This window comes from Octopus sinensis, linkage group LG4 (genome assembly GCF_006345805.1).
Source record: "Octopus sinensis linkage group LG4, ASM634580v1, whole genome shotgun sequence".
Taxonomy (NCBI): Eukaryota; Metazoa; Mollusca; class Cephalopoda; order Octopoda; family Octopodidae; genus Octopus; species Octopus sinensis.
This window is the reverse complement of record NC_043000.1, coordinates 123,145,658-123,158,523: the sequence shown is the minus strand read 5'-3', so window position 1 is coordinate 123,158,523 and position 12,866 is coordinate 123,145,658. Positions and strand designations below refer to the sequence as shown.

The 12,866-nt window shown below is 28.6% G+C and overlaps 1 protein-coding gene across 7 annotated transcripts in view; it reads right to left on the bottom strand.

Moving 5' to 3' along the window:
- LOC115210357 (neurexin-3) overlaps nt 1-12,866 on the bottom strand; it is a 304,944-nt gene that overhangs the window by 226,461 nt on the left and 65,617 nt on the right. For 6 of the 7 annotated variants that reach the window (XM_029778911.2, XM_036502415.1, XM_029778912.2 and 3 more), the window contains exon 5: nt 3,807-3,833. The exons of the other annotated variant lie outside the window; for it this stretch is intronic. In XM_029778911.2, coding sequence (XP_029634771.1) covers nt 3,807-3,833 — 27 coding nt within the window. The remainder of the gene's footprint in view (nt 1-3,806; nt 3,834-12,866) is intronic. 7 annotated transcript variants of the gene reach the window in all.

Sequence of the window (12,866 nt, the reverse complement as noted above, 5' to 3'; positions counted from 1 at the left end):
ACATGCTGCTCTATCACAAAGTGTGATAAGTGGAATAATTTAAATTGGAAATTGAACCCAAATAGTGCACTTCATTTTCTGAGAAGCACAAATAAATAATGAAAGAACTGAATTGGTATTTAATCCTATGAAAGAAAATAAATGTTAATTATGAAATTCAACTTTAGTATATCTATTTATCTGGTTCATTTTTTGCTTAAAAAAGAATAATTAAAAAGGAATGCTTGCATACATTTTTACTGTGAACACTATTTATTGATGTTCAAAAAGATGCTTAAATAAAAATTTTAACCAGGTATGTATTGATTCATCTTTTATACAAAGGAAAAATGGTATTGAATACCTCAGAATATGGACTAAATATAGAGGTAAGCCAGTGAAAATGTTAAAGAAATCTTTATATATCAAAACATAGAATATATGTTTGGTTTAATGAAAAAAAAATTGTAGGTTATTGATAGAAAATTCAAGTAAAATATTTTCATAATTTCATCTGCTAAAATTCAAGATATTTTAACATATAGATGTGTCACATGTTTCATATTTGAATTATATAATGTGAGGAGTTTCAATGGTTGGTTTGATAATGTGTTTTGCCTCTTAGCTGAATGGATGCGAGTTCATATCCTTTCATTGCCACTGTCGCACAAACTGTATTTCAAGCACTAAACACACTCTGCTCTATGTATCTGACAGAAGACAAGGAATAAGATCACACACACACACACATGTATATATAGTGAGTGAGAGAGAGAGAGAGAGAGAGAAACAAACAGACTGATAAACAGAGAGAGAGAGAGAGAGAGAGAGAGAGAGAGAAAGAGAGAGAAGGATGGGGACAAATAGAGTCAGAAAATAATTATCATGGTGATAATACAAATTACTGACATTAAATCATGTTCTCTGCTCACCTTTTCTTTCTGTCTACTTGTTTGTACTTATATTTCAGTCAACCACCCTATCTATATCAATATACACACAAAAGCATAGAATTGATAAGATTTTAGATAACTTAGAAGAATTGATAGGGATGAAAAAGAAGATCAAGAATAATAATGATGACAATCACAACCGATTGAAAGATATGACTTTTACTACATTTCTTACTGAGGTAACTAATTTACAACCTAATTAAAATATTTTAGAGAGTAAAACAATGATGAGTAAATATTCATAATTGTTATGATTGGAAAAATATTTTTGTTTTAGTGATATGTGCAATAACCGTATAAACCAGTATTAAGTTCATTTGATGTCTAAGAAAAAGATCAGAAAACTTTTTAGCTACATGAGCTGTTAAGAATGTATTATCGCAGGTTTATGAAAAAATATTCTGAGTCACTGGAAAGAAAGATTTTACATTTCCTTTTGGAATCTGATACAGTTCAGCTACTAACAATGCTTCCAATAATTTGGAGCCAATATTTTTTAAATTTATTTATCTTCCTGTGTCCATTGGAATCTAATTAGTATGAAGTGATCATGGAGAAGAATATTATAAAATGGAGAAAAGTATAAATAATCAGATCACTATGTGTATTGTTGAAAATATTTTCTTATATATTAATGGTGAATAGGATTAAAATTATCAGTGTTTCATATTAGTACAATATGAAAGCTTAAACATAGAATGAAACTATGTCATTTCTAGTTGAAAATAGTACTCCTTGATAGAAATAACAACATTTGTGATTTAAGGTGCTTATCTTCATGTATTCAAATCTTGTCACAAATACTGTATTGAAAGTGAATAATTCTGCATGTCTTACCCAACCCAAACTCCAATAGGTTCTATTCATAGAACATGGTTCTTAAGAAGTAAGATAGGGTTTAAGCAATTAAAATAAAAAGTAATGGATGTAATAAAATGAACAAAAGAAAGACAAAAACAATGAGAAAGAGGGAAGAACGATTAAACATTAAAATTTCACTTAAAATACATTTTTCATAATTATTGAAAAAATAGTTACAAAAGTGAAATCTATCCAATGTACATATATATATTCACTACACTTGTGAAAATGCATATATAGTACATATATACATACAAATACAGTCATCACTTTTTCTCTCTAAGTATAAGTGTGTGCATTTGTATGAGTATGAATAATGATAAGCACATACATTATCATATATATATATGTGTGTTACACCATTTTATATAACATCCATGTGAAGTTTTTATTTTATAAAAGGCTATGACTTGAGTAAAAGGAATAGAATTTATTTATTTTACTTATGTGCACATTCACATACTGATGACCTCTATTCTGAGCTGTTTGCACCTTTCTTTCTTGTAGATATCATCTGTGGTATTCTACTTCACATAACCCTGATTGTGATTGAAATCTTTTCTCCCTAGTACTATGATTATGCTAGTCTTTAGAATTTACAGCTCCATAAAAAACACAGATTGATAGATAGTTTGATTCTTCTAGCAAGAAACAGAAAACATTTATTCAACCTTCAGGTATAAGTTCACTGCAAGCTAACTGTGTACTAACTTTTGCTGGCAACGCTGAAATCACAAATGCTAGGTTTGTGAAAGTATTAATGGCTTCCTTAAATTTCAAATAATATATTTTAATTTTATGTGAAAAGGTAAAATAAATGTAATGAAAGAAAGATAAAACTCATAATTTTTTATTATCACATTGCAGTATGTGTGTATTAGTGTGTTTCTGCATACATTTAAGTCTCTGTATAAGATAGGAAATAGCACCTTTTGAAAAGATGAAGTGGTTTGATGAATCTGAAAGCTTTTCTATAGGATTTAAAAATGAAACATGAAGAAATATTGTATCATATTTATATATATTATCCAAGATATCTTTGAAAGCTGGCTTGGTACCCAATGATTGTTGGCATTCCACACAGTCATTATTGCTATTTTGCATCTCTTTTAATTCCTATTGATGTCACATAGGTTTTACCTATACTTACCAATATAAGTAACATACTTCATACTTATTCAAATGCAGCTATTGATATATCATATATTTGCAAGTAATGTCTAATTACATTGTTGGAATTCTGCAGCTTGTACAACACTGACTAAAAGGTCAAATATCTAAAATAGCATATCTAAATGAGAATTAGTCTTACAGATTTCAAGACAACTCCAACCAGTATTTCTACACTATACATAGTTTTTATGTGAAATCTCTATTAGATGTATACACAATTCATTGAATCGTTTCCTTATATACTGCTTAGGTTTCTTTATGTGAATGTATGTATGTATATATGTGTGTGTATGTATATATACCTGTATGTTAATAACATTTGTTAGATATAAAAAAGAGAGATGTTTTACGTTTGTATTCATATATATATGCATGTATATATGTGTTGTATGTATGTGTGAACAATTTTTTTATTGTCTGTCAGTGATATCAAAGGGCCTGGTGTATTATTATATGTTATTCCTTAATCAAACCAAATCTGTACCTGTCAAGCATGCATAATTAACAAGGCAGGAAAAAAAAGATATATATTGATATATAGATATGCATGTCCCAAATATAAAATGAAGTCAGATCAAAAACTAGCACAAACATGAGCCTAACAAACAACCAATCATATTACAGGATTGCACACAAGCAGCCACTGCTGACTAACATAACAGCTGGGCATGTCAGTATTCCAGGCAGAAAGATATGCACATACACAGAAGACAGATAAAGGAGTAAAATATTGAAAGGATATATGTATATAACAAGAACAATTTCCCAATGTCTAGCTAGCATTTGCAATTCATGCTTATTGTTTATCATTCACATGCCACTTAGTTTGTAGTTACTTACAACGAACAACCCTCTATCCTTCGCAAGCTGTGCAGTAAAATCAAATACAGGTGATTTTATAAATGTGTGCATACAGTTACAGAAGAGGAGAAAGAGCTAGAGTTTTAAAGAGTTTGAAGAAAGAGTCAGTAACAATGTCAGAAACAATGTCAATGACAGAAAAGTGTTTATATGTGTATCTGTGAGTGTGTGTATGCATGTGTGTGTATGTGTGAATATGCATACACACATAAATAAAGATAAAGAAAGAAAGAGATAGAAAGTAAACTAGAAAGAGAGTGAAAGCCTGCGAGAAAGATTTGTCAATTGACAGTGAGGAGTGTTTAGAAAGAAATGAATTCAAGGTCTATATAAATGGTCAACATACTGCCAAACAGAACTTGAAAAATAATCGCATTCATATGCAAAAAGGAAATGATAGACACACAGATAGAAAAAAGATAAGGCATCCAAATGCAAAACAAAAGGATAATTAGATATGAATATATGGTTTATATGTATTTACATATATGTATATATACATATGTGCATGTATTAGTAAATTATATTAAATATATATATAAATATATATACACTACAAAGTATATATATTTAAATACATAATTGTATATAACTTATTATGCATATACACATGAATATATAGCTATGTAATTAGATGGGAGATAGTCCATTTGAAATGCGCATGAGCAACAAATGAATAATGCATGCATGTCGGACACTTATGACAATATGAATTGATGTATAACACTGGAGACAATTTCATTGGAAAATGTTGCACACTGATGATATTAGAGCTGAAATCTGATTATATTTTGCTAACTGTTGACCTTTGTATGGAAGCAGCTAATTCTAGATTGATAATAAAATGTTTTAATCATAAATATATACTTTCACTGATAATTGTAAGTAAACAAGTAGAAAATGTGGGTTGAATAAAATGTTTAGGGAAAAAAATATGTGAAAGGCTAGTGCAAGCAAGTTCAACTCTAAATATTTTATTTGTATACTTCGTGGAATTTTCTTACACAAATTCCATAACTTCTATACATAAATACGTAATGGAATTTACTTTTAGTACAAGTATATTGGTATCAGTGTATTTGTATATTTCTTTGAATGCATATATGAACAATACATTTATGTACCAAACATAGTAAATTGTGTATGTGAGATACAGGAAGAGAAGGAGAGAGAGGAAGAGGAAGAGAAAGAGAGAGAAAGAGGGAGAGAGAGGAAGAGGGAGAGAGAGAAAGAGAGAGAGAAAGAGAGAGAGTAAAATAGAATGTGTATATTTATGAATGTGTTTCAATGAGAAACTAATATTGAGAAAATAATTTAATTCTGCAGTGTAGATTATAATAGGGAGTTGTCTTCATAAAATATATTTCTTAAATGATAGAGTAAAACATGAAACTATTAGAGACTGGTTCTAAATAATAATTACAATGTTGACAGTTTAAACTTTCCCAGCCCAGCCATACACACAAAGCAGCAAAATTAAAGCAAGTTCTAAAATTTCTTATTCAAATACATCATAAAACTACAAATTTTCTAAAGATTGTCTCATATATATAGTAAGACTAAAAAATATCAATAATTCTGAAAGTATATGGAAATGTTTTAATCACTAATGAAACTGGAAAAATTATTCCTCGGGGAAAAGAATGGATACATTCATTTTTACTGAAGTTCTGTTTTTTGTGTATACTATACTTTTTCAGCCCTAAATATTTAATACAGAGAAGACTACTTAAAACATTTCATATGTGTTAACTATTTCTTTTACATGTCAATTATTTACAGGAGAAAGTGTGAATAACTTAACTCAATTTTTTAATATTTTTTAAGATAATGAAAGTAAGTCTAGATATATTTATTGGTCACTAATAAAATATTTTAGTAAACTAAGTTTGGAGGAATGGTTATAAAAACAAAGAAAACAATAAAATATTAATATAATCTTCAGAGTGAATTTTATTATGAACAGAGTGTGTGTGTATGTATGTATATATATATATATATATATATATATATATAAAGTTAAAATATAAAATTTAAGTCCTCGACAAAGAAAAATGTATTAATGTATTTTTGTTTAGCTTTTTGTTATAAATTAACACTAAAATGTTTAGCTTTTATTTAGGTCCTGTAGGTCCCCGATGTAAGAAATACTAAACAAACTTAAATGGATTCAATAGAATTATGCAGGTTTCATATACTAGTCTATTCTCCTTCTTTATAACCACCTAATTCCTCTTTTTCATTTCCTCTTTTTTATGCTATTTTCTGTATAGATTTTTTGATCTGTAAAGGATTTCTGGATAAATTCTATCCCTTCTGGTTTCTTTTAATTTCACTAAGTTCTAATGTCATCATCATCAGCATAATTTTACTTCTATTTCTGTGTTGGCCTTGGTTGGACAGCTGACAAAGAAATTTAAGCAACCTATCTGTTATCAATTATTCATCACCTATTTTAAGTACCCAGAGGGCTGTTTGGTGTCAGTGTATTAATTTCAGCTAGGTACACATGCACAAAAGGTAAGTGCTTTATCCAAATATTCCATAAACCATAAATTACAAACTTTTATTTGTGCACATAACTGATTGTTATCATTTGAGCTGCCTATATTATCAAAATCTATTTTAGAACATTCTTTCTGAGTGCTCCCATTACAGTAGCTTAAGCAATTTACTAAATCCCAGAGTAACATTCCCTTTACTCATATCATACTCTGGTTTGTCATATTAGCAAAATTCATTCTTTTTCCAAAATCAGTTACCTTTTTCTGTTACATTGTTAGATCCCCATTGTATAATTTTTAAGATGTTTAAAGTTTATTGGTTTGATTATTAATCAAATAAACTATTTAAATTCAAACAGATGATTGAACTTTATTTAAATGTGTGTGTGTGTGTATTGCAAAATTAATTTGAAGAAAAACAGGGAATAGCTTGAAAGATAAATTTTAGGTAGTGTTAAGAGAGTTAATATCTGGATTTCAGGTTTTTGCATAACACAAAATAATACTTTGAAAAATTTGATGTGTTAGAAATTATCATTCAGTTTAGGATTTATTATATAATTCTAAAATGAGATTATTTTACACATTATAGTATATTAAATCTAGTTCCTTAATCAAGAAATAATTAATATACATAATTAATATCAGATATTTTTCAAGCTAGTATAATTAATAAACACTTCAATAAACATGGTAGTTTACTTATAATGTTCTGGATGATAAACATTGGACTACTTGTATATGGATACTACTTAGAAGCAACTTTTAATTTTGTTTTCCTGGTTGTTTTACTGTGCCAAAATTTTGATAATAGGTAAAATGAAATGAAAAATATGTGTAAAGTGAGGAGGAGAAATTTAGGGTAGAAAGGAAAGTATTACATTCTCTAGACTTCATACTTTACTTTATAAACCTATCATTATATTACACAAGATATATTAACATAAACAGATACACTTCTTCTTTAATTTAAGTATTTTATTTAAGATTTGAAATAAATGGTAAATGATAACACATCAATCTTTTATGATTTAGAATTTGAACTGTCAATATAATTGATTTGTTAAAATTAAAGTCTGTCTTAAATTGTTGAAATTAAAGGTGTATTACAAAAACACTAAATAATGATGACTTGGTAGAATGTATTCTACATACGTTGTATCTTGCTAAATCTCATGTAAATTTATTAATATCAAATGACAGGACCTAAAATTACATGCCATATCTATCACTAATATGTAATCAAAATAGATATTGAATTTGACAGTGCCTAACGTTGTATGACATAAATATTACTAATATGTAACAGAAATAGATATTGAAACAGATAAGAATTTTGCAGATTCATTCATTGGAAATATTCTAGAAATATAAAACACTTAATTTACATAAATATATTTGAATACCATTACTAAAAGGACTATTCAAAACTAAGAATGCTACTAATGATCATAATTGTTATTTAACAGACTAATATTGAATGTATGTATAAATTTTGAAATTTCATCGTTATATTCTTTTAAGTATCCTTTCTCAAAAAAGAGAGCACGAGGTGAATATATATTTTCTTCTTAAAATCTTAAATATCAAAATTTTAATGAACCTAAGTTTGAAAGTTTAAAATTAAAATCCCTATATCCCATAATGAAATTACATTTCAAATAATAAATGAATGATAAATTGTAAAAATCAATTCTTGCTTTGAAGAATCATAAGCAATGTTCTGGTGAAGAGCAGGAACCAATGTTGTTCAAAGAATAAAAAAAAAATGTTAAAAAGGTTGTTGATTCATTTTATTGTAAAAAAAATAAAATTGCAACCAAAATCTTCAAGATGTCTGAGATGAGCAAGTTCCAAGAACTCTAAAAGTATCCATTTGCTTCATTTTTTTTTATATATCAAAAGAAAGAAATTATTTTTCAGATATGTTGTTTAAAAAAATATTTGAATATATATTTAACATATTCAAATATTATCTCTATGATATTTTTATAAATTCAAAAGGTGAAGACGATGAATTATGACAGCTTTTTTTACAACAAAAACTTCAATAGTTAAAAAAGATATCAAAATTGGCTAAAGTAATCATAACTCATTTTGATATTGAAAATTTTCTTTTTTATTGACTACATACTTTCAGATTAGATATTGAAGTAATTGAATAAAATAACTGCTAAAGAAAACATCATGTAAAACAATATAGACATAGCATACACATGTCACTTATTTGTACAATTAAAAACAACTATAAAGGTAATAACAATATAAAGTAATTAATGAAAGCAACCAGGTTATGATGATAGTAGTAATGATGATAAGAATAACTATCAAAATTAATAAAACACAAATTGTAATAATAAAAACAAATAATAATGACATCAACAACAATGATAATTATAATAATACAAGACAAAAATATAGGAAGTTCATTTGTAATATTGATATATTTTAATTTTTTTGTAAATTATGATGAATTTTGTAACCAATGTTATAAACCAGTTCTTCAAGAAGTAAAAAAAATATATATATTCAGTAGGATTCAATTAACAAAACAAATTTCTCAATCTCTCTCTCTCTCATATGCTTGTGCACACACACACACACACACACACGCACGCACACGCACACATGTACACACATATACGCTCATATTCACAAAACAAAACAAAAAAATGAGGGATTAACATAGTGCTGCACTTAAGGTAAGAGCTGTGAGTGGTAACAAAAATAAAGTGCAGGAGCAGATAACTAGCTACAACTTTCATTCCACAAGGTTTGGATTCACAATATATCACTAAAGGATTTTGTCTATATAATAAATTATAGAGAATTAAGAAATACAGTTGATGGGAATCAAATACTAAAAGTTTGGTAATTATAATAACAACAAAGATAAAATTCTAGCAATAAGTTAGAAATGCTAAAACATGAAACTGCTTTTAAATAGAAGCAAATATTTTCAGTACACTTTTTGTTTTTATTTGTTAGTGCATGGAAGATTAGAATAGTTATAGTTTCTGGTGTATTCCGGGTCTGGAGGTTGAAATAATTTATCTGATATTAATATGGTGGAAGATGACAATGGTGAAGTTTTCCAAAAGGATGAAACTATGTGGTAGGAAATGAATATATGTAGTAGGAGGAAGAATCACTAGTATAATGACTGTGTATTTATAACACAGATTGATATGAAGCAAACAAATTTTAGAAATAGCTTATGTTGAATAGACAGAATGAAAACACAATGTAGTGGAGGTAGTTTATGAAGGGATCTAAGCTAACATTTGATAACTGAAACAGGAGCACCATTCTGAACATTAGGACCACTACTTAATATTTGAGATATATATTTAAAGGATTAGTAACTATTGGAATATTCAATACTTTCCTGAACAAATAAAGGAAATGAGATTTCCATGATAGAGGTTAGTTAGAACCATGCATTCATAAAAGTTTCAAAGATTTTAGTTTTTAGCAGATATTGCTTGTAATTGGAATGAAAGAAACGGAATGTTGTTAGTAGTATAGATTTAAATTTTATTTTCTAAAGAAAAGCGATGAGTTGGATCAGTAACCTGTCTTTTAGATCTTGCAAGACAGTGAGATGCAGTCAGCCTGTTGATGTTGAGACATCTATAATAACTCTGCTAGATAGCTGAAATTTTATAATTCCTAGGTTTTTCATCACAGTTCTAGAGTTTCTTTAGGAGCCAATGGCATGAATTCTTTGAATACACTTTTATAACATCTAATGTAAAGCTTTTATTCTGCACATGCCTGTTTATTTGTGTGTCTGTATGTTTATATGTAAGTGAATGTACACAACTAGTTATAGAGTCTAGAAATAATTAACATTTGAGCATTTATTTTAGGGAAATATTTTATGACTATATACACACAACCAAAGCTTAATGTATTTATACACACATATGCATATACATCTATGTAGATATATATGCATATGAACATATGTAATATATAATTATATGTATATAGGTAAATTACAAAGTGTTTATGTTCATATGCTATTGAAGTAAGTTACTGATGTATTCAACCAAATTCTTTGGAGAAAGGAAAAATGTCTTTTGGGTCCTTAGTTCATGGAAGTATGAAAGTAATGAAAGGTTAGTTTCTGCAAACTTGAGAGGGAAGCAGTGGAAAAGGGAGAAGTATAAATTTGGAAAAAGAGTGTGATTGAAAGTGGAGAAAGAATAAGCATGAGAAGGAAGGATAGAATTATTTATCACTGTAAGGTAGAGAGAATAACTGAGGTTTACAAATTTAGTCAATAACAATGTTCACATTCATGAACATCATTCATAATACCACTCTCATATATTCTTCATATATTCACCTTGTACTCAATCATATTTTCTTGAAATACACACTTGTCTGAAACTTTCTGTTTATACTGTCTAACTGCCTCTATCTTTACCACATGATATTTTTTCTTCTTTAGAAAATCTCAGCAATATTTGATTTAAAACCTTCATGGTCTCAATCCATGTCCAACTAGATACCTTTAAATGCACATGCTGAATATTTCTCATCAGTAATATGGGTGTAATTACTTGTCCTAAATCCTAATCCCTCAAAACTTTTAACCTACCAATGTTATAAACTGCATTACATGAAAACTCTAATGACACAGAGTGACATTTGGGTGATTCATTCAAAGAGCACCTATGCAGCATCTCCACTGCATTTCAACCAACCTGTGGCTGGATGCTTTAACACACTGAGTCGATCTGTTAAATACCTCTTAGTGTTCAGTGTTTCTGTAGTTTACAGGGCATCATACTCCTGAAAACACATACATGCACATGCCCACACACACACACACACACATACACACAAACACACACACACACACAAACGCGCGTGCACACACGCATGCACACACACACACACAATACATTATCCTTGCTCAAAATACATCGTCTATGGAGCTTAATGAATATTTTCTTTCTCTACTTCTTAATTTCACCTTACCCCCAGCTGTGGTAATATATTTTTGCATGTAACTCAATGGGAGTATGTAGATGTACATATGTGTGAGCAAAGAAATTTGATATGAATACATCATTTGCATGAATAACTGAATGCATTTGGCTATATAAACGTATATATACAGGTGTGAGCATGGGTATATTTTTGAATGTGTACATAGATATAAAAGGCTATAGGTATGTTTAGATGTATGTTTATCTATGCACATTTGAGTATTTGTGTGAGCTTATATAGGTATACATAAACAAATATGTATATATGTATATGCATGTGATGATGGACTTTTTCATCGAAGATGACATAAGAGTGTTCAGCTTTTTTGCTGAATAACCTGCACAAATGATTTGTTTATAGTGAGCAAATGTATGTGCCATACATTAGTTCAATCTCCACCATCAAATTGACATTGCCCGTACAGGTGTACAGAGTGTCATGCTTCAGGTATTGAAGTCATCGCAGAGCAATGTGAGATGAAGTGCTTTGCTCAAGAAGACAACACAGCACCTGGTCTAGAAATTGAAACCATGATCTCTCTATCGTGAGTGCAACATCCTAATCACTAGGCCATCTGTTCTCACAATTGTGAGGTCTGATATGTATGTGCGCATATATATATATATATATATATATATGAATAGAACAGAGTATAGAAGTGAGGTGAGAGAATAAATGTTTATTCAATTTGTTTACAATAGTTTCATAATCTTGTTAGTTATATAATAAATGTTGCATCAACATTTGCATGTAATACAAAAAATACATATAAATATATATGCGTACACCCATATAAACAACGGAACTAACAGATTAATCTTCAGAATGATTCATGGTAGTCCGAAACATCAGGACTACCATGAATCATTCTGAAGATTAGTCTGTTAATCTGTTTGAACACTTGTATATATGGGTGTACACACATGCATATTTATATATTTTATAAATGTGCAAATGTTATGTAACATTTATTATATAACTAACAAGATTCTGAAATAGCTGTAAACAAATGGAATAAACATTTATTCTCTCACCTCACTTCTCTTATCTGTTCGATTCATTAACATTCTCTCTACCATTTGTAAGAGTGGGTACTTATGTAAGTATATGTGCATGCAAGGTTCAGGGAATATGTGAGCTGGTGGCCCTATTTCCCTATTCATAATTATGAGTATGTACAAGTATAAATATGCATATCATTATTGACTGACATGTTTACAAACACACTAACTTGAAAATGATCCCAAATACTGAATTATTTCCCTCCTAAATATGCACATAAACTAGCAATTTGTTACTTTCACACATCCACAGATTAAGGACACAAAATCTTTCCTATTTCTCTGAAGAATGGTTTATTCCAAAATGAAAGAAAGTTTAAGGAATTTTATATTTTATAAGTGGAAGTACATTTCATCAAAGAAAAATTATCACTAGTTTTCCTGGGTTTTTGTGTTCTTACCTACATGTAAATATATATATATATATATATATATATATATATATATATATATATATATATACACACATA